Source organism: Ceratotherium simum, chromosome 14 (assembly GCF_057802395.1).
Source record: "Ceratotherium simum simum isolate JZ-2026a chromosome 14, ASM5780239v1, whole genome shotgun sequence".
Taxonomy (NCBI): domain Eukaryota; kingdom Metazoa; phylum Chordata; class Mammalia; order Perissodactyla; family Rhinocerotidae; genus Ceratotherium; species Ceratotherium simum.
Window position 1 is genome coordinate 38,750,231 of NC_141913.1, and position 23,341 is coordinate 38,773,571.

The 23,341-nt window shown below is 40.1% G+C and overlaps 1 protein-coding gene across 2 annotated transcripts in view; it reads right to left on the reverse strand.

Annotated features, from left to right (window-relative positions):
• Positions 1-1,336: 1,336 nt before the first annotated feature.
• The window catches only part of ACAA2 (acetyl-CoA acyltransferase 2), a 33,620-nt gene continuing 11,615 nt past the window's right edge, over positions 1,337-23,341 (reverse strand). Inside the window, exons 3-10 of one of the 2 annotated variants that reach the window (XM_004422526.3) lie at positions 15,431-15,559; positions 13,725-13,841; positions 12,229-12,376; positions 10,152-10,327; positions 9,477-9,606; positions 5,499-5,569; positions 3,299-3,453; positions 1,337-1,761 (exon numbers count right to left, since the gene is read on the reverse strand). In XM_004422526.3, the coding sequence (XP_004422583.1) occupies positions 1,677-1,761; positions 3,299-3,453; positions 5,499-5,569; positions 9,477-9,606; positions 10,152-10,327; positions 12,229-12,376; positions 13,725-13,841; positions 15,431-15,559 (1,011 nt within the window). In that variant the 3' untranslated portion in view covers positions 1,337-1,676. Of the gene's footprint in view, positions 1,788-3,298; positions 3,454-5,498; positions 5,570-9,476; positions 9,607-10,151; positions 10,328-12,228; positions 12,377-13,724; positions 13,842-15,430; positions 15,560-23,341 lie in introns of both variants that reach the window. The other variant, XM_087439195.1, reaches the window with a different exon arrangement.

Genomic DNA, 23,341 nt, shown 5'->3' on the forward strand with positions numbered 1-23,341 from the left:
AGTTGGCCGTGTAGCAGACGTTAATGGCAATGTTGCTTTTTGACTGCTGGGAAGTGCCCGCGGTGTGAGAGAAGGGGTGTCACAAGCTTCCTTCTGCGACTTGACTTCTAGCCTTTTCTCAGCCCCACATTTTCCATTTAAAAATATGGTCCTTAAAACGAACATAAATCTTCCTCAAGGAAGCTATGTTCCCACTCAGACGTATTTGAAGAGTTAAAATACATAATCAGCACTGTCTGTATTTAAGGGAAAAAAATCTAATATGATCTCATTTATCAATATCAAGGCTATGTCCAGTAATTTTGCTCCTTGGACACTTATCTCAGAATGAATTACAAACATCAATCAACACAAATTAAACCGATTTTCACAATATTAAAAAAACAATACAAGATAACTCAACAACAAAAAATAAACAACTTAATTTTAAAAATGGGAAAAGGACTTAAAATAGATATTTTAAGATAAAAAAGATACAAATGGCTGGTAAGCACAGGGAAAGATGCCCAACATCACTAATAATTAGGGAAATGCAACTCAAACCACAACGAGGTGTCACCCCACACCTATTAGGATTGCTACTATAAAAAACAAACAGAAAATAGCAAGTACTGGCAAGGATGTGGAAAAATTAAAATCCTTGTGCACTGTTGGTGGGAGTGTAAAATGGGTAGCTGCTATGGAAAACAGTATGGCAATTCCTCAAAATATTAAAAATAAAATTACCCTATGATCCAGCAATCCCGCTTCTAGTATAAACCCAAGAGAACCGAAAGCAAGGCCATGAACAGATATATATATATATATATCTACATCCATGGTTACAGCAGCATTATCCACAATAGCCAAGAGGTGGCAGCAACCCAAATGTCCATAGACGGATGAAAAGATAAACAAAATGTGGTATATACATACGATGGAATATTATTCAGTCTTAAAAAGAAGGAAATTCTGACACATGCCACAACATGGATGAACCTTGAGGACATTATCCTAAGTGAAATAAGCCAGTCACAGAAGGACAAATCCTGTATGATTCCACTTATGTGAGGTACCTAGAGTAGTCAAATTCATAGAGACAAAAGCAGAATGGTAGTTACCAGGGGCTGGGAGGAGGGAGGAATGGGCAGTTGTCGTTTAATGGGTACAGAGTTTCAGTTTTGCAAGATGAAAAGAGTTCTGGAGATGGATGGTGGTGATGGTTGCAAAGCAATGTGAATGTATTTAATGCTACTGAATTGTACACTTAAAAATGGTGAAGATGGTAAATTTTATATTATGTGTATTTTACGTCAATTAAAAATTTAAAAAAAATACAAGAAATGACAGGAAAAGATTAGCTGAAGTTATGGCAGTATTTATTCAATTTCCTTGCAATCATACTATCTAAGGTATAAGTGGTGGTTATTTGGCGAGGATACGATTCCTTTTAAGGCCTTCTATAGTTGGATTTTAGTTCAGAAATACATCATATTTGGTGCAAATTTGAGAGAACTTATGCTGGTATGGGCGCTTATTCATGATAACCGCATCTTTACCTCGCCATCCCTTGATCAAACTCAACTGCTTTCAGTGGCAGAGCATGGCTGGTTTTGCAGCTGCTCTGCAAGTCATCTGGTTTACTGTGGCCTGGCCAAGTAAAGCAGGAGTGGGCCATAGCAGGCTTCGTGCTCTCCTCAGGCTGTGTTCTCAATGATGACCGCGATACCTTGGCCACCTCCAATGCAAGCCGATCCAACGGCGTATTTTCCACCTCGACGCCTAAGAAAGAAAGCAGTGGCTAAAACCTACTTGAATAAAGAATTAACAGAATTAATTAGATAATTATTAAATAGAATTAATAATGATCACATTTGTGTTACGCATTCTTATTCACCTCATTGTCTCAATCTTTTCCCCAAACCTGAATGTTGGTTTATAGTCACAATAGGAGAAAGCATTTGGAAAGCTAAATATTAAAAAAAATATTAACATTAAAAAAAAGGTAGGGGCCAGCCTGGTAGCATAGTGGTTAAGTTCACGTGCTCCGCTTCGGCGGCCTGAGGGGTTCACGGGTTTGGATCCTGGGTGCAGACCTACAAACTGCTTATCAAGCCATGTTGTGGCAGTGACCCACATGCAAAACAGAGGAAGACCGGCACAGACGCTAGCTCAGGGACAATCTTCCTCAAGCAAAAAGAGAAGGATTGGCCACAGATGTTAGCCCAGGGCCAATCTTCCTGACCCAAAAAAAAAAAAAAGAGAAAAGGTAGTAACACAGAAGAGGGAAGCTGAAACAAATACACAAGTTCAGGTGTGCTGTGAGAAAGGAGTGAGGATAGGATGTAACTGAGATAAACAAGAAGTTGAGGAAGGGGGAGTATAAACATTAAGCCCCTCTGATTTATATGGTTTTAGATTTTTATGGCACCTTAGATAAGTGCAGTTAGTGAAGTTGTCCATGTGAAAGGGCAGATACTTTAGGAACATTTCATGTCCCTTTCATGAAAATTAGACTCCTTTGGTATAGTACCACCTGTTCTCATTCCTCAGTCCTGATAGAATGACCTCGAGAAAACCACTCAGGAGTTATTTTTGTGCATGTCAATCACTCATTTCAACTCACTGAATCATTAAGTGAAATAAGAGTCCCATTTACTTTAATCTAACAAGGAGTCACTGATTTTTTGGGCTGACATATTTGGTGTCGTTTGCAATTCTCCTAACAGAGCACAATGGTCCAAAATACACAGTACCAGAAGGAAGAGCTCTTCTATCAAAACTGAAAAGTATCAAACACACAGAAGGCTCCTCCTGGAACCCTGGAAACAGTGAAGGAAAAACTTAGCCCAGACTCATTGTCAGTTTGCTTAGGTTTCTTAAATGACGGCATCTAGATCAGAACCCTCTCAGTTTTTTGTTTGTTTTCTTAAATAACTTTATCTTACTCCTGTAACTGGCACTAGAGTGCACAGGCCAGGAGAACCAGGGCCTCATTATCTGCTCACTGCTGTGCACCAGCACCAGGGATGGGGCCAGACGCCTGCTGGCCCCTCAGTGAACAGGTGCTGATGGCTATAGTGAACACACAACACATGTGAGCAAGAGCTCTCGACCCAAGAGCAGAGCCCCTAACGAGTCAACTAAGTCATCTATAAGGCCAGCTGAAAGGGGGTGCCCAAAAACTTGTTCCTGGTGAGAAGCAGTGCTGGGTGATCTGAGAAAGAATGAAAAATGTTAGATTGTTCTGGGGAAACCTATCCCCATGCATTTCTACAAAAGAAGGCAAATCTGAAATGGAACCATTTCTAGCAAGTACCGTAATTCATGAACCAGGTGTGCAGTAATTCTTGCTCCAGATCCTCCCAATGGGTGACCCAAAGCAATGGCTCCTCCGTTCACATTGGTTTTACTTGGGTCAAGATCCAAACTCTTCTCAACTGCCAAGTACTGGGGAGCAAAAGCTTCATTCACCTTAAAAACAATCGAAACGCTGATTAAAAAAATCCTTATTCACAAAATGATTTTTAACTGAGAACTGTCTAGTCCTATTGAGAGCTAATTTTGCTGTTTTTTTTCCTATTTAAATTACCTTGAAAGGTTATTTTATCTTCAATCATTCTTTGTAAAGATAGCAGGTTTGAAAATGGGTTTATTTACTAAATAATACTTTAAGTCAAATGCATCCCTTAGAGACAACAAATCCTCAGTGATATTATAAATGGAAACCTACTAGAGGCAGTGGGATACTGTAGAAAGCCCACAGGTTCTGGAGCTAGATGGACGGTTCAAATTTTGGCTGTATGCATGTTCTTTAAACTCTCTCAACACTCAAGGTTCCTCAACAGTAAAATGTGACTGTAGTATCATCCTAAGAGTTATTGTCAAGGTTAAATGAAATCATGGGTATTAAGTATCTCATGTATTACCTGACACATAGCAAGTACTCAAGAAATGGTTGCTACTATTATTATTACTACCCAGTACTAATAGCCATACTTCCAAGAAGAGACTGATGGACAACAAAGAAGAAATCTTCACAGCCAGATACATAAGAGGAATGGTTACTATGCTGAAATGTGGCAGAAGTGAAAAGTATCATAACTGTTGTATTATACTTAACAAGGCTGGCTATGAGGATTACCTTACCTCAAGTTTATAGCACTGTATTTTCATAGGATCTTAGCTAGGGAATTTTATAGAAAAGAAAACTGATTTTAAGAAAGGTAACTTGTACAGAGTTGGGATCAAAATCCAGTTCTGTGTTCTTTGCTATTATATTTGTGTTCTCCCAAGACGGTGCCTTATTTGTCCTTACATCCAACGTTATTTTTCCATTTTATATAGTCATGCTCAAGGAGGTTCTAAGAGACCTAGAATATGCTGTGAAACTAGGCTTTTGAACCTAGGAAAAACCACTGCGTGATCATCAAACGTCCCTGACAATCATATCAGGGTGTTGAGAGCTATGTCCCTGACTATTTATACATCTATAGAAGATTATGAGCAGCTCTGTAGAGCTGATATATTTCAATAGAGTTTTAAGTGTGAAATCTAAAGTCAGAAATTTCGTGGTCCTGTTTGCTAATACAAATATGGTAATTAAACAGCCCCCTTAAGGCTCTGAACTGTTGATTGCCTAAGAATGGAAGAAGAGATTTAAGGATAAACCATTTGTCTGAAACCATGGTTTCCTGGGTGAGAGATTACCACAGAGGAAATCACATATGTGCCTAGAGTGAAAAGGCCCCTTCACTATCAATTTAAATAGAACGATTTCCTTTGTTGTATTAGTTATTTCCCAATGTCAAGCAGCATATGCTTAATTACCTAAAATTTTCAAATACTCCCCAAATGCAGAATGTATATAATCCATCTTCAAGTATTTTCTTCTCCACCCCTTCTTGTTATTGTGCTAAATACTTAAGATGCCTTTGTTCTAAACTAACATTTAAAAAAAATCACTCTACCAATAAATTTAAGTGTCCAATGCCAAAAATTAGGATAGGTGCATCCCAAATCAAGCCACAACTACAGCGTAAAAGGATAAGTTGTGGGGGTGGTTAACTTGCGGGGAGGGCAACAAACTTCTAGATTTGGCACCAGATATGGTTTTCCTATTAGGTCAATTCTTTTACTTGTATTTTTTCACTTTAATGGATAAAACAGAGTTCAAGTTACTTATTTCTCACCCACTTTATATAATATTCAATTCAATTCAACAAGTACATTAATAGTCTAAAATGTAATAGAGTCTTATAAGGTCCTAAGAAGTTTCCAGGAATTTATACTTTAGTGAGAGAAATCAGGCTGTTTTAATTATTCAAAATAAAGCATTTTAATCAGGTAGGGAAAAGTACCAACACAAGGCATGTAATGAAAGTAATACTTATTTAGATGTACATCATTTGGAAAGGTTTACAGTACTAAAACAAGAGAGCTAAAAAACACCAAACTAATACGATTTATGCTACAGAAGTTGGTGGTTTATTCATACTGTAAAAAAGTAGAACACTTACCTCTACCAAATCCATATCCTTAAGATTTAGTCCTGTTTTCTTCAGTGCTCCATTGATAGCAGGGACAGGACCTATAAGAACAAAAATCAATTTCACCTCATATTTAAGTATCAAATTTCTTCCTCTTTACTAAACAGCTAAGTAAGGAGGAAATAATGTGACAGTTGTTAGTAGCCACAAATCTTGCTTCCTTGATAGCATACTATTAAATGATGTGACAATAAAGAAATAGAAAATGGAACCTAGGTGAAAAGCTGATTATGTAGTCAAACTGCAGATGAGAGACTTACATGAAAAGTTCTACTATAAATGGCTTTAACAGTTCAAATGCCCAAAGGAGTCATATATGGAATTTTGCACTCATTTATAGATCATAATATCAAATGGCAAGGCAGACTGAGTGCTGTCCTGGGATACAAATAATATGCATTCCTAGTATAGAAGTGACTGTGACTACAGTCTGAATTTTCAGGCCCATCTGGACATAAGGCAAGAAACAGCAGCACTTATCTCCAGATAGGCAGAGCAAGACAGGCAGCTACAAGGCCCTTTAGGGAAAAGATATCTGAAGCCAAGAGACCTTTATAACTCCAATGGTAGGCAGAGAATTTAAATAAAACATAACCCTCACTGAAGAAAGCATATCCACCTAATAAGACTTCTGAAACTTGAGCTCCCAGATTTCTGATGATCACCAATGACAGTTTAATATTGCTCATAATTTTTAAGTAAATTGATTTTTTTTTTCCCAAAAGGTAAAAAGTCTGGCTAGGGATGACTACCTACTTCTCTATCTATTCTTAGAGAATGAAATTGCCATAAATGTCTAAAAAGAAAAATATGTGGTATCTTCTGTTGAATTCAAGTAGTCAAATATTCTGCAACAAGTTTCACAAATATATCTAAGGTACAACGAGAAATCAATCTTTACAAGAAAAGCATAATGCAATCTAAATATAACGTAATTTATTCTGTCACTTAGTTAAAATGTTCTTTGGACAACAGTCTGCTGATTGGTAGGGCCATCCATTTAACACTTTTCAATTATAAGCACCAGTTCACTGGCTACTGATTTAACACAGAATCTAATTCCAGATTCTCTTTGTATCTCTTAGGCTGAAAACGGGATGGACAGTGAATAGTAGAGCATCAGTTATCCAGCATGGTCAGAAGATGAAGTATCCTACAGAGGTGAATGATACACAGAACTAAAAGCTGAGGGTGTAAAACCATGGTACACACTTCCCTGTCTTTATAACCATAGCCAGCATGACTCAATGAGTTCATGTTAACTCAGAATCGTTACAGTCAATTGGAACAATATGCTAGCCCACAACTTGATTTTTCAAGGATAGTTCCCATACCACTCTGTCACTTACTGGGGCTCAGGAAGGTATAGTCTTCTTATTGGAAAAAGGAGACCTTATTTCTAGTCTTGGCTCCTACCACTAATAGCTGTGTGACCTCGGGCACATTTTTGGGCTATAAGCTTCTCATCAGAAGTGCTCTGAATTGGTCTTTAGCCTTTTTCTTTTCAAGCATTGGAATCCTTTCTACAAAGGAAGCTCAATAATAGATAAAGCTAGAGCTGTTCCAGCTGAAGAGGTTCAAAGCTCCACCGGCCACTGACCACCCCACCCCCACTCCCACCCCACCATCCCTGGGGAGTTCCAGGGAGCACTGTCTTTCCATGACTCTGCCCTTCCTCGGAGCCATCACTGTTCTCTGCAAGTCCTGGCTTTCCCCCATTTTCTGGGTCTGCAGCTGCTCTGCAGAGCTAAGGATTGCTGTACGTTGGATAACTGCATAACCCGAGGAACAACTATACTTAGAAATTGGACTGACAATTCAAGCCCTACCAGAGACTCAATAATCTGTTCTCCCCTGCTTATTCATTGGTGCACTCCATGTAGTTACCTTGTTTAATCCCGGCCTACTACTGAAAAATGAGCTGTCTAGGTGAAGGGGACATCTGATGCTCTGGGACATTTGGCATATACAGCTCTGTTCAAGCTCTGATGAGAAAAGACAACTCTTCCACAGTGGCATTCATTGTACCATAGGGCAAACAACCAGGCCCTGGAATAGACGGAAGGAAAACTACATTTTTTTCTCACTGACTACGTTAACGTATCAGAACTCATTAAATTAGGTTAAACTGAAAAAGAACTATAAAGTAACTACTTGTCTATATCAGATAAATTTGGTTCATCATCAAAACCATCTATGTACATTGGAAAAAACCCATATTCCTAGGCTCCACCCTGGACCTACTGAAACAAAATCTTGTGGGGAGGGGGTATGGTGAATTTCAATGATCATTTGGGGTTGGGAACCACTGCTTTGGATACCCAAATGATAAATGTCATCCATACCAACATACAGGTGTTTAATTTTTCAAGCTACCTTCTATCTCTGACAAAAGCTATGTTTTGCTGATAGTGGGTGGCTGAAAGCTAATAAGCTTTTTTTTTTTTTTTTTTTTTTAAAGATTTTATTTATTTATTTTTTCCCCCCAAAGCCCCAGTAGATAGTTGTATGTCATAGCTGCACATCCTTCAAGTTGCTGTATGTGGGACTCGGCCTCAGGATGGACGGAGAAGTGATGCCTCGGTGCGCGCCCGGGATCCGAACCCGGGCCACCAGCATCGGAGCGCGCGCCCTTAACCACCAAGCCACGGGGCCGGCCCCTGAAAGCTAATAAGCTTTTAAGACTATAATATAGAAAAAAATCGACTTTTAACAGATGTTTACAGAACTTCCAGTTTTAGCTGACATAATCTGCAACACAGTGAAAGATGACAAGGTATAGCCATGCCAGCTTTCTTTCTTAGGAATTCTGTACAGAGATAAATCTTCTCTGAAGGACATGGCAGCAAATATGGTTAGGTAATAACTTAGTCCCAGATCAGCATAAGTGGTATTATTTGAGAGGACCTGGAGGCTTACTCTGAAGGATCTTTGAGAAGGCAGGTCTGCAACAGGTGATCCCCCTTCTGTCTTGGGACCTACTTCAAAAACCAATTTAGTTAGCCAAAAAAGGCCTAACTAGGCTCATAGAAAAATCTTTGGAGCTATCAAGAATCTGAATCTATATCCTAGGGTAGGCTTTTCCTTGGGGCATAATAAAGATGGGACAGACCAAAGTCTTTGGGCACCAATTTTATTTTTGTAAGTGAGGCACCTCATTGGTTCCCTGTTTCCCTAGAAAATGATGACAGGAACTATGAAAATTCAGCAACATCTGTGGTTCCTAGGAATGCATCCAGCAAAAACCTTTCTGTTCTTGTATTTCATATTTCTCGAGCCAAGACTATACATGTTTGTAGGGACTTCCAAATTTTCTCTCACTAGTACTTTGCTAATTGAGATACACTGTTATAATTCATTTTCCTAGTAAGCCTCAGCTGAGCCAGATGAGTATTACTTTGACTTTTTGAGACAACACAGTGAAAAGAGCACTGGAATTAGAGACCTGGATTCACGTCCTGGCTCTATCACCTACTGGTTTGGAACTCTGCATGACAACCTCCCTAAGCCTCAATTTTCTCATTCACAAATAAGTCTCACTTACTAGAGTTGTGGGAAGATTAAATGAGTCACATTGAGTGACCATGCGTAAAACACCCAGTAGGGTGTTTATCTTCTCCATACCGCCTACTTCACTGCATGATTTCTCCCCCATCTCACATTTTCTTTTATCTTGTCAATATCATGTAATTCTTCTCTGTTATTTTCTGTGTGTTAATTTTAAATATCTCAAGTGGGCAATGAGACATGGTTACTGCCCACAGGGAGTTTACACCGTCTTGGTTTTCCTATTGTGCCCAGCAGTTTCATAAAAATTAGTTGTTTAAAGGACTGATTTAAATCTCCTTTTCTCCACAAGTGACCTTGATCTGGCTATTGTTTCAGGAATCTGAATGCCAAAGAAGACATCTCCAGAAATAGAACCAATTTGTTTCACTACAAACTTACCAATACCCATGATAGAGGGATCACATCCAGATGCAAAATATCCGACAATTCTTGCCAGTGGTGTGAAGTTATGTTTTTTAATAGCATCTTCACTAGCTATGATAACAGCTCCAGCTCCATCAGCTACCCCCTTGGAAACAAAAACAGAAGATTAACTAGAGGGTAAAAGAACCCAGTTAATCGAGGTTTGAACTAATGGAGTAGTGTTAGGTTATGGCAACACGCAGGAAGCAGTGCCATAATCCGGGATACAACAAGCAGTACTAGTGATACTCTGGTAGGTTAAAGAGATTCCTTTACAGAACACAACCTCACGAAAGGAAACTAGGAAAGAGTGTCAAGGAAAAGCTTATATCCAGATGTGGGAAGATGTAAGAAGAAATCTGATGAGTTGTATATATGAGAAAGAAAAAATTATGAAAACAGAAATATTAAACCAGGTAGATTTCCTTCTAACATTCTGAAAAGACTCAGGAATTGGGAGAGTATTATATAAGGCCCCCAGCTAAAATATTTTGTTTTGGACGATGAAAACCCAAATTAAGAGAATACGAACACTACTAGCTTAAGCTAAATAACTCAAGAGTAGCACGAAGAGTATCTAAAAGATTCTGCATAATGATTTTGCATTGAACGCAGCAGGGAGAGTTCAAGATAATCTGTGGTGCTACCTACCGATGCGTTCCCAGCAGTGACAGTCCCCTCCTTCTTGAAAACTGGAGGAAGTTTACTTAACTGTTCCAGGGTTGTCTGGGGCCGAGCATGCTCATCTACTTGCATTGTCTGTTTTCCTTTCTTTGTCTTCACCTCAATTGGTGCCATCTCATTATTAAAATAGCCAGCATCGTTAGCTGAAATAGTAGAAAGACTGTCACAAGAATGAGAGAAAAAGAACAACAACAAGAAAAGAAACTAAATCAAACATATCCTTTACTTTAATTTCTGGTTTACCCTTTCCTCATAGTCTACTCTAATACGAGCCTTTATTACTTATATAACTTTCTTTGCCTATTGGAGGATTCAATATACTGTCTCGCATCCACACAGATGCATTCTGCGCTTTTTTAAATTACAATTTTGATTTTTTTATTACAATTTTTTTTGCAAGGTACTGCTAGATTGTTAGCAGTGTTTGTCTGCTAGCTACATATCTAATGGCACTGAATGGATTTAATACCCTTTTTTAACTATTCTAGGTGAGAAAAGAAGTAACTAAAAAGTTACCAAGTTGCACCAACAGTCAACAATAACGTATTGCACACTTAAAAATTTGTTAAGAGGGTAGATCTAATGTTAAGTGTTCTTACCACAATAAAAAAATAAAAGTTACCAAGTTGTCTATGTCACCATGTAATCTATGACTGAAATTTAATGACAGGCAACCTGAAGAAATTATATGAGCTATAACTGACACAGTTCTAAGTAAAACAGCTTACCTACTTCCACCTCCGTTGACTGGAATGGACTATCTAAAGCTTTAGAAATAGGATAAGTCAGGAATAATACAATCTGATTTTTTTTTTTTTTGGTGAGGAAGATTGGCCCTCAGCTAACATCCGTGCCAATCTTCCTCTATTTTGTATGTGGGACACCGCCACAGCATGGCTTGATGAGCACTGTGTAGGTCCGCGCCAGAGATCTGAACTCGTGAACTCTGACCCACTGAAGCAGAATACGAACTTAACCACTATGTCACTGGGCCGGCCCCAATACCACCTTAATTTTGATATCACTTTACCACAGGCTAAACACTTTCCTTATTTGGTTTTCACAACAACTCTATTAGGTAAATAGGGAAGGCAAGTATTTTTTATCTCTATTACTAGAGATAAATCTGATTTATCTCTATTTTACAGATGCTCAGTGAATAAATGACTTGACTGAGGTCAAATAAGTTGTATGTGGCAAAACTAGAAATCGAACTGATAACTCTTGACCTCTAGAGCCATACTCTTCCACTGTAAATGTGTAACTGAAAAACACAGGATGAGCTGGATGGCATCAGCTCCATTCCATTATCCCACTGAAATGCTAAGATGGACATTATCCTCACTATTCCAAGTACTTAATACCTCTAATCAGAGTTTCTGCTTGTTTATAATAGTTTAATTTTAAAAACGTTTTTCAGGAGACTAACAAATTTCTTCAACTCACCATATTGATAAAAGGACTACTGTCAAGTTGCTCATTTTGGACCAGTTCGATAGCAGCGTGCAATGTTACACAAGGGCTCCAGAACTAGGGCCTTGGACTAGTTCTAAGTCTGAGTCAGGTGCAATGACTCTCAATTAGGAATGGGAAGGGGAAGGCATAAAAGGATACCCAATGGGTCTTTTCAAACATGTCATCCCGTCCTTTTGAATATGATACGCCTCACGGGGGAGGACATCTTCTCTGCCCCAGTTGCCCCAGTGAACAATGATCTCTAATGGAGTGTATCACAGCCCTCACGAGTGTTCTACCTGACAACAGGACTAGTTTGGGACAAAAGTCAAGTGTCCAGATAGAGTCAATTAACAATACCACTTTTTAAGTAGTATTAATGTATTTCAAAAGAGAAATTTCTAGTTAATTTTGCAATCATTAATAGATTTTTAGATCATCTAAAAACAAAGGAATGAAGAAAAAATGTGATTTTCAAAAGGTATAATTTTAAACCAATATTATTATATGATTATTACAATCTGAAATGATAAAAATCTTTCCTATAGTTTTTTTCCTATCGATATTTATAATATCCAACTTCACTGACCAGCTTTCCACCTCTGCTGTGACTGCAGGGCGTATTTGTCACAGTCTTCTCTGCTTATTTCATGTTTCACAGCAAGGTTCTCTGCAGTAACTGCCATGGAGATTTGGACATGTGGATCCGTTAACGATACCCACAAAGTATCTTCCAGCTATTAAAAGACATTAATAAAGTGATTTGTTAAAACATATCTTTTGAAAGTAATATGCTATAACTTCTTTAAATTTAAATAATTAACAGTTCCAAGAAACAGAAGTAAAATTAGATTTTCTGATAAGCATTTCCTATTACTACTATTCATATTTGGTTCTGGGACATTTTTCAAAAACATTCAATGCCATAATAAAATGCACACATTCTATTCTCTCTCTAAATGTTGGGCTCTAAAGGGAGCCCATAGTGCTAAATGTGCAGAGTGAGAATGCAGGAAGTTGTCCTACAATCAAAATTAAACCCTCAAGGTTCCATTCTGTAAGAAACCTAACACTGAGTCCTCATGCAGTGTTTCCCTGTAGCCACTTCTGTAAACCACAGTTATGAGCTCTGTAGGAAAGAGTTTATCTCTACTCCTTTTTCATTCCCTGCCTTCAGTGATAGAAACAGCTGGTTCTGTCAGTTACTACGAGGTTGAAAAGAACCTGGGACAAGCTCCTTGAGTAACAGAAAAAGTTGTTATTATCCAATCCTATAGTCTCTGATAAGAGACTGTTTCTCTTATCTGTTTCTTCTAGACTGCTCCATCTATTTCTTCTAGCCTGCCTCATTACTTTTTGAGTCACTGACCTGTCTTTCCGAAGGTTTTCTCAAATATATTTGGTGTTTAAATGACTATCTCATATTTTCTAAGACTTATTCCTTTCAACTTTCAAAAATGCCAGGTGAGAAACTGGGTGAACAGTATAAATCAATCATTACTATTGGGAAATTCTAAAAATATAAATGTCATTAGCCCTTTCATATGGGAAGGACAGGATACTATCATTATCAGTACAAGCATTCTCATGTTGTAGGTCTCAAAGATTTAAGAATCAGTTTTTGTCTGACTGATTTGGGACAATGTAATCTATATTCAAAGAGACTGTTTTTGTGATGAAGAAGAAATCTATTTGATGGAGGCTGCTCCAGAAATAAAACTTCCATAAATCATAGCAAAGATTTAATGACTTGTTCTACCAGTTATTCAGTAGAAAGATGAATTCAACCTTTGCCTGTCTTTTTAAGCTGATTCTTCCCTTCCTACATCTCCCTAGATGCTAATTCTACTCAGCAAAGGTGTGCTGAGATCAAGTCTAATTTTATGTAGGTTAAATGTCAAAACTAACAACCAAAGTAGAGTTAGTTTTGAAATAGTTTACAAATTTCCAAGCATTCGTATCTTGCCAATCCCCTATTAACAAAATTGGGGTCAAAATTAGTTTTCTTTCTTCCAAAATGGTGTTATTAAAATTATTAGTATAATGGCATGAAAAATAATTTAAAAAAATTTTAATAGTTCCAACCTGGAGATCTAATCCAAACTTTGTTCCAAAACGCATGTTTCTGACACAGAAGGGAGTCTGGCTCATGTTTTCGCTTCCTCCACACAAGACAACTTCAGCATCTTTAACACAAATTTCCTATTTAAAAACAAATGAGCAACACCCTTTTATTGTGACACAAGTATACATTAAGCAGTAAACTAATAGCAAATCTAATAAGTAATGTATCTTAGCTTACAATGTCTCAAAAGGAAATACTTTTAAAGTAATTGTAAAGCAAATGCTAAGACATTCATTCCTAAGATACAAGGGGAAAAAAACCTAACAGACTTCAATCATTTGTGCACAAGTAACAAATCCTACCTATGTTTTGGTAAGGAATGGTAATTCTTAACTCAATACAAATCTTGAAAATCAGCAGAGATATTAATGTCTGGCATAAATATACAGATTGCCAGCAGATAATAAAGAATAAATCCTTTGAAAAGGCAAAAGTGAAATTTTATCCTACTAATGAATGAATCTGAAGGAGACCACAGATATACAAGAACTAGGTTAACCAAGGGGACTCATAAAAAGGACCTATTTCATTATTCCAACTCTTTCCACTATTTGCATTTCTCAGACAAGAAGCAAATAAAAAGCCTCCAAAAACCCAATGTTTAAAATGATTGCTAGGAAAATCAGGATCACCATTTAAGATATATTGTTACAGAAATTAATTAATGTGAAAATAATTTATTCATTACAATACGTCTGTCTTTTATTTTGTAATAAAATGAAGACTTTAACAAATAAAATTGGATTTCACTGTATCACTTTTCCCTGTGCTCAAAGGAACAAATGCATTTGCCCAAATATCCCTTAAAAATGTCATACTGGTCTGTACTTCTACCAACATTATCATTCAGTTCTTTCTCATAAAATACATTCCTTATCATCCCCTGAATTCTCCAACTCTCTTCCTCTCCTTATAGTCTTTATTCAGTGTTTCAAACTGCCTTACAGGGAGCTCTTGCAGACCTGGGTTCAAATTCTCCCTCTAAGACTTTGTAACATTAAGGCCATTAATAATCAGTTTCCTTGAATGTAAAATAGGAATAATAATAGTTTTTGCCTCATAGGATAGTTGCAAAGATAAAGTGAGATACTGAATGTAAATGTAGCACAGTGTCTGGCATATAGGAGGCACTCAATAAAAATGACAGTCATGATTAGCTTTTTAAAAAATTATGATAAAATATACATAACATAAAATTCCATTTTAACCAATTATAAGTGTACAGTTCATTAAGTACATTCGCATTGTTGTGCAACCAATCACCATCCACGTCCAGAAGTCTTTTCATTTTCCCAAACTGAACCTGGTGAAACTCTGTACTCATTAACAATAACTCCCCATTCCCTCTCCCCAGCCCCCGGAAACCACCATTCTACTTTCTGTCTCTATGAATGTGACTACTCTAGGGACCTCATCTAAGTGCAATCATACAGTATTTGTCCTTTTGTGACTGGCTTATTCCACCTAGCATAATGTCTTCAAAGGTATTATTAGCTTTTAAGAATCTATTTTCTTCCTGTGAGTATTATTCCAAGAAAAAAATCAAATACTGACCTCTTCTAATAAGCACCATAAAAGAAAAATCTTCAGTGTATATTGAAGTGGGACATTTCCTCTAATAACCTTTAACATATTTTCAGAGAATTAAATATAATGTTGCCCATACCTGACATCCATTCACAATGGACTGGAAACCAGAGCCACAGAGCCTATTAACAGTGAGAGCTGGGGTCGCTACTGGGATTCCCACACGCAAACCAACATGCCTCGCCAGGTATATAGCATCTGAAGAACTCTGGAACAGAGGGAAAAGAAAAAGAATTTCCTCTATCAATCTAGAAATTAAGAAGGACAAAATATATGGAAATGTTGGCAATCTATGAAAAATTATAAACTATATGGGTCTAAGGTAGCATACAATGTATATATGTACAGCATATTTTATATTACACATGTGCTTATGATTTGAATAAAAACTATAATTTGGTCAAGAGTAAGAGGTGGGACTAGACCACTGCTGCCCAAACTTTAAAATGCATACTGGGGCATCTTGCTAAAATGTAGGTTCTCAATCAACAGGTCTAGGACTGCCTGAGATTCTGCATTTCTAACCATTTCCCCGGTGAAGCCAATGTTGCTGGTCCAAGGATCACTCTTTGAGTGAGAAGGGATAAAACGACTTTTTTTTAAACAATAAAAACAACAGCTTTTACTGTAGAGAGCTAAAGCAAATTTGATAAAATGTGAAAAACTGGTCCATCAAGGTAAGAGGTTTTAGGGCACTGAATAGTTCACTATTCTTTTTAATTCTGTACAGGCTTGAAATTTTTCAAAATAAAATCCAACAAGTTCAGCACATCTATAGGTTAGGAGTTTTGAATGAAGATGGAAGTACGAGGAGCTCAGTATAACATCAATTAATCCACTGATTGAATGTTTCATTTGTTGATTGTGATGAAATTATCTTATTTTCATTAATCATTTTCATCAAAAACACTGTTGATGTAGGAATATTCTTTTGCTAGGATTTTCTGTTGTGCAGTCACTATTCTTATAATATTCTCTAGTGTTCTGATTGGTGAAATAGGTGTTTTATAAAATCAAGCAATAGTTGAGGAGAGCAGAGAAGGAGGGGAGAAAAGGAGGGAGGAGAAGTACAGGGAGGAGAGTGGAAAGGAGGAAGGAAGGAGAGAGGAAAGAAAAGGGAGAAGGGGAGGGAAGAAAACAGGAGAGAAGGAGGAGAGGAAGGGAGAGGGGAGGAGTGAAGGGGAGGAGGGAGGAGCGGGGAAAGGATGGAGAGGGGAGCAGGGAAGAGAGGGGAGAAGAAGGGAGGGAAGGGAGGAGAGGAGGGGAGAAGAGAGGGAAGGAAGGGAGGAAAGAGCGAAGGAAGGAAAAAGGAAGAGAGGGAGGGAAGGAGGGATAGAAGAGAGGGGAGAGCAGAGAGGGAAGGGGTGGGGAGGGAGGGGAGAGAGGAGAGAGGATGGAAGGAAGGAAAAGAGAGGAGGAGGAGTTAGGAGAGGAGGAGAGGGGGCTGGAGGAGAAGGGGAGGAGAAATAAAATAACATTAAGCATTTTCAAATGTTTGCAGACCTATCAGACCTTGCATTAAGTGCTTTGACAAGGATGATCTCATAAATTCCTTACTGTATACACCTACATACTGTGCATTACACAAATATATCATATACATGTATAACTGTTTTCTATTATTATTTCTAACTTTTATTTTCATTGTGAGGACAAAGTGAGCCAACAAATGTGAAAATAGTTTTCTGAACTGGGAAGTGACGTAAAAAAATGAGGGATGTTTGTAGTGCTGTTTCTAGGTCTAATTAAACACTTTACATTCACGTTTTCTTAGCAAGAACCCATCTACCAGGTTGTGAGCACCAAGGATAAGCCCCTTAAAGGCTCGATTTCACCCCGAGGGTTTAATGACAATTCTTTTTACCAGCATGTTACTAGTGCCTTTGGGTCTGTCTTCACATTGAGTACAGCCATGTTTGGCTGTTCCCTTGACCTATAGCCACTAGCACACAAAGAAATATAAAGCTGCTTTCTGTGTGGTGGGAATTGGCCCTTCTCCCATGGAGATAGTTGCAATTTGTAACATTACAAGGCTCTTTGGGCATCGTAGCTCGTAGCTCTAGGCAGACTGGCCATCTGTGCCAGGCTGGGACAATAAACAGGGAGCACAATGCACATACACAACTGCTGCGCTGGGACGATAGCCCGGGGGCTCAGTGCACATAGGCAACTGATAACCATTTGTGCATGGAAACACTAAATCCTTGCTCTGCAAACTCTGTAACTGCTTACTCTGGAGATTACTGATGCTATATAAACTGCTGGAAACTGAGGCCCAGTGAGAGTCTCACCTGTGGAGAGGATGCCTTGCCCAGGACCTCTGACGACTGGACTCCCGCCTAGTCGTGTCAATTGAATGGACTCTCCCCGGCGCAGGGGCGAGGATGTTGTGAGTAACCGCTCTGATATTTTCTCTTTTGGTCAACCCGGTGTTTCTCTTTCCGGTTGATTTGTGTTATTTCCCTTCAGTCAATCTGGTGTTTTCCTTTCTGATCGATCTGATGTTTTTCCCTCTTATTATATGACCTATTCGAATCTGCTTCTATCTCAGTCGATCTTGTGTTTCCCTTTCTGATCGATTTGTGTCATTTCCCTCTTGTTATCTGACCTATTCGGATCTGTTTGCAGACTATCGCCTTTACTCTCCTCTACATAATAAAATATACCTTCAGTCCATTTGTTTGGAGTGTAAAGTTTCTTTTATGTCTCCGATTGAATCCACCGAACCTCCCAAACCAGGGTCTCTCATTGCTGCCTGGACAACCCCAGGGCAGTTGGTGGCAGGGCCCCTCCCAGTGTCCCTTCCTGTGGGGGAAGGTTCCTATTATGTCAACCTCGGAGCTGCAAACTGATAAATAAATGGCAAGCAAGAGGATATATTGGAGCACAAAGGAAGCCATTTGGGGTAAAACTAATTCGGCCTGAGTTTGTTTTTCCAACAGGGCCTGTCACCTTTAAACATGCATTGTGTATCTGCTTTGTCATGTCCCAAAGAGAAGAGTAAATGCCCTTAAGATAAGGATGCAACTTCCCCCACACTGGCATGTCCTTAAGGACAAGCATTTCTCCCTAGGCTAGGATTTGATTGCTGCAGTCATCCTGTGACCACCCAGCTCAAGACAACAGACCTGACACCAGCCACACCCATCGAGATAGCAGACCTTCTCCCCACTGTGTCTATCAATAGCTATTCTGGCAGGGCAATCTGGCAGGGCGATCTTGTGGCTACTGAAAAAGGGATATTGCAATTATATGTGATACATGCTCTCTGACGGTATATAACCGCTCTGTACACCCCACTTCTTTGGTGCCCTTCCTTCCTTGGGGAAGGGAGGCCCTGGTCTATGGTGCTCAAAAGTTGGCTCATAATAAACTCACCCCAATTGTGATTTATAGATTGATTATGGATTATTTACATCAACAAAACCCAAGTGTAAAGAGAGGGGTGCAGTGTTGGGAGCTGGGGACGTGGCCCAGAGCAAGGCAGCTGTCTGACTGCTGTGTTGGCCAGCTACAGCACCTCCTGCAGTGGGGCATCCTATAATTCTGGTCAGCTTCCCCTTCGGGAAGTAGCTAATCGAGAAATGAGCACCATTCAAGTCCGTGTCCCTTTCTCTATGTCAGACATGACTCAAATAAAGTCTCAGGATGATATTCCCAAAATCCCTCTAAGTTCATTGATGGCTTTCAGCAGCTCACCATGATGTCTGAGTTAACCTGGCAGGATATATATATTGTCCCGACTCGATGCTGTACTATAGACGAGAAAGGACGCATTTGGGCTGGGGCTCGAGAGTTCGCTGAAGAGTTCCACGCTAGGGAACGACATCGATATCCTGTAGGGGGCACAGCAGTGCTGGACACAGACCCTGGCTGGGATTATCGGGATGAGCAGGAACGGTGGGGGGCGGAAAAGAAGTCATCTGATAACATGCCTGATAGAATGAAAAAAGGATTTATTAAACCTGTGAATTTTGAAAAACTTCAGGAAGTCACACAAGGAGCAGATGAGAACCCTGCCCTGTTTCAGGGAAGACTAGCAGAGGCTATTCGTAAATACACAAACTTAGATGCTGCCTCTCCAGAGGGCATCACTATTTTAAACACGCATTTTATCAATCAGTCAGCTCCTGACATTCCTCGTAAATTAACCAAGTTGGCCCTAGGGCCCCACCCAGCCGCTAACGGAGGTGGCCGCCCAGGTTTTCAATAACAGAGACTTGGCTATCAAACAAGATGAGGACTGCAGTGCTAAGGTCCAGGCTCATGTCTTAGGAGCCGCAAACGCGGATTGGCCACAGAGACAGACTAATTCGGGGTCCAAAGCCAAATTTAATGATGGGGGTCTACGGAAGTCCCCGTTCTAAATGTCAACAGCTGGGACACTGGAGTAAGCAATGCCCCAAGAAGGACCTGCCTCCAGGGCCACGTCCTCTTTGCAAAAAGGAGGGACATTGGAAGAGGGATTGTCCTTGTCTCCAGAGTGAGAGGGGGCCAAGAACCCATTTCCCTGCCAGAGGAAAGGATCCAGAGCATTCATCCCGAAGGGGCCCAGGGGCCAGTTCGCCTCCCATTGGCATCCAACAGGCTGAGCCCCAGGTTACTCTGGACGTGGAAGGTGAGCAAATCAACTTTCTTATTGATACAGGAGCCACTTACTCTGTCCTTATTTGCCACGCTGGTCCGACAAGAAGTCACCCCATAAGATTGTGGGGATAGACGGAGACTCAAAATGTTGCATTCAGGCTTATCCCCTGACTTGTAAATAGCAACACCAGGTGTTGTCACATTCCCTTCTTGTTTTGCCCGTTGTTGAGTTGAGATTTAATCACCAAGCTCGGAAGTCAATTCATACTGACGCAGGGAGAAAATAACTTGTTCGTGGCACTCCTTATTGAATCCACAGGTCAACAAATGCCTCCGAATATTCCTGCCCATATACTAGAGGAGGTGTATCCCAAAGTATGGGATTGTGCCCTTCCTGGATGAGCCATCACTGCCACTCCTGTTTCTATTATTCTAAAGACCCAACTTGTGTTTCTCATGCTAAACAGTACCCCCTGAGGCCTGAAGCTATACAAGAACTTCAGCCCCTGACTTCTAAATTTCTGGAACATGGGATTCTCCGGAGATGTCAATCGCCCTATAACACTCCTATCTTGTCTGTTAAAAAGCCCAACATCGAATGTCGTTTGGTTCAACACTTGCGAATAGTTAATGAGGCTGCTGTTCCCATTTATCCCATAGTACCTAATCCCTACACTAATCCTTCTCAAATACCTGATGGTGGACAATGGTTTACTGTTTTGGATTTAAAAGATGTTTTCTTTTGCATTTCTGTGGCAGAGGACTCTCTGCTTTTTGTTTTCAAATGGCATTTCCCTAATGAAGCCCTGCCTGTCCAACTGACCTGGACTGTTTTGCCTCAGGGGTTTCAAGATAGCCCTCACTTATTTGCCCGGGCATTGGGACGAGATCTATGAGACTTAAATCTTAAAGACAGTGGGTTAATACAATATGTAGCTGAAATCTTAATTTGTAGTCCTACCAGAGAAACTTCTGATGCTAACACGATTTTATTTTATTTTATTTTGTGAGGAAGATCAGCCCTGTGCTAACATCTGCCAATCCTCCTCTTTTTTTTTTTTTGGCTAAGGAAGACTGGCCCTGGGCTAACATCCATGCCCATCCTCCTCCACTTTATACGGGATGCCGCCACAGCATGGCTTGCCAAGTGGTGCGTCGGTGCGCGCCCAGGATCCAAAGCGGCCAACCCGGGCCGCCGCAGCAGAGTGTGCGCACTTAACTGCTTGCACCACCGGGCCGGCCCCGCTAACACGATTTTAACACTCAATTTCCTAGCCCAATGCAGCTCGCGTCACTCCCACTAAGGCCCACATCTCTGCACAACGGGTTCAATATCTGGGGTATGAGATCACGCCTGGCCATAGGGCTCTATCTCTGGCCAGAAAAATGGTCATTTTTAGATCTGGAACCCCCTAGGACAAATAAGCACTTAAGAATCTTTTTAGGCATGGCAGGTTTTTGCCAGTTATGGATTCCCCAGTTCGGAATCATAGCAAAGCCTTTACAAGAGGTGACGCCCGGCCCAGACACTGAACCCCTAGAATGGACAAAAAGGGAAGATTCAGCTTTTGACTGACAACAGTGCCTGTCTGAGGTGCCAGCTCTGGCCTTACCAAACATCAATAAGCCTTTCACTCTCTCTGTTACTGAGAAACATGGACAGGCTCTTGGAACATTCACTCAAAAACTGGGCTCACAGACCCAAGGGGTTGGTTATTTTTCCTAAACCCTGGACTCTGTGGCCTCGGGGTGGCCAGCCTGTCTGAGAATTGTGGCAGCCACTGCTTTATTGGTGGAAAAAGCCACTAAATTGACTCTCAGTCAGTCTCTTACTGTGATGACTCCTCACCAAGTTCAAACAGTTTTACACCCAAAGGGACACCACTGGATGACAGGGGGACGTGTCACTAAATATCAAGCTATCCTCCCGGGTACCCCAGAAGTGATCTTACAAATGTGCCAAGCTCTTAATCCTGCAACTCTCTTGCCAGGGTCAGATTATGCCATCAATGATAATTTACCATCCCATAATTGCACTGCAATCATAGAACAAGTGTATTCTAGCAGGCCCGATTTAACTGATTCTCTGATACCAAATGTGGACAATACCTAGTTTGTAGATGGCAGTAGTTTTATGGACCAAGGTATATGAGAGTGGGTTATGCCACTGTCAGCCTGACTCAAGTCACTGAGTCAAAGGCCCTAGCACCCAGTACTTCTGCCCAAAAGGCAGAATTAATAGCCCTAACCAGAGCATTACAACTGGCCAGAGATCTGGTTATTAACATTTGCACTGACTCCAAATATGTCTTTCATGTTCTCCACGCTCATGGAGCTATCTGGAGAGAACAAGGGCTTCTGACTTCCCGAAACTCTCTCATCAAACATGGACACGAAATACTAGAATTGTCAGAGTCTACACATCTCCCAAAAGAGATGGCTCTTATTCATTGCAGAGGCCATCAAAAGAACCTTCAGCTGAAAGCCAGGGAAATAATTTTGCTGGTGCCGAGGCCAAACGAGCGGCAAAACGAGACTAACTTCTTGCCCTTCTTCCCGCTCCCCTACTCTAGGTGATATTGTTCCTAGATGTACTGAAAAAGAAATAAATTTAGCACGGGAAAAAGGATTTTTGCAGGACAATTCAGAGCCGATGTCTTGGTTTAAAAACCAACTAGGAAAGCTCTTTGTGCCCAAGGAATTACAATGGAAGCTAGTTAATGGGACTCATGAGGCTACTCATGGGGGCAAACATTCCCTGACACAATTCATATGCAAGCTTTTTAATGGATTGGGACTAATTTCTACTATAAAACAGGTTTGTCAAGCCTGTGCAGTATGTGCACAAATAAACCCCGAATGAGGGTTAAAGCTGCCTCCTCTTTCTCAGCCAGTACAAAGGCCTGGAACATACCCTGGAGAGGATTGGCAACTTGATCTTACTCAAATGCCTCCTTGCTGTGGATATAAATATCTTTTGGTCTTTATAGATACCCTTACAGGATGGATAGAGGCCGTCCCCTACTACAGTGAGCGAGCCGCTGAGGTTACCAAAGGCTTACTGCGAGAAATAATTCCTAGGTTTGGACTACCTCACTCGTGACAATGGCCCTGCCCTAAATCAGTTTACAATGCGGGCATTAAAGGACTCTCAGCACAGACTCTCTCTTCTGCATTTAGAAGTAACCCAAATGAGAAAATCAGTCTTACCAAACAGGATGGCTCTAGACATTTTAACTGCTGCTCAGGGTGGCACTTGTACCATCATTAAAACTGAGTGCTGTGTATATATTCCCAATTGCCATAATAATGTCACTACTTCACTTCAAGACATGGGAAAGCAAGTCAAGGCCATGTCGGACCCAACCCTCTTTTTTTTAATGACTGGCTAAATTTATGGTCA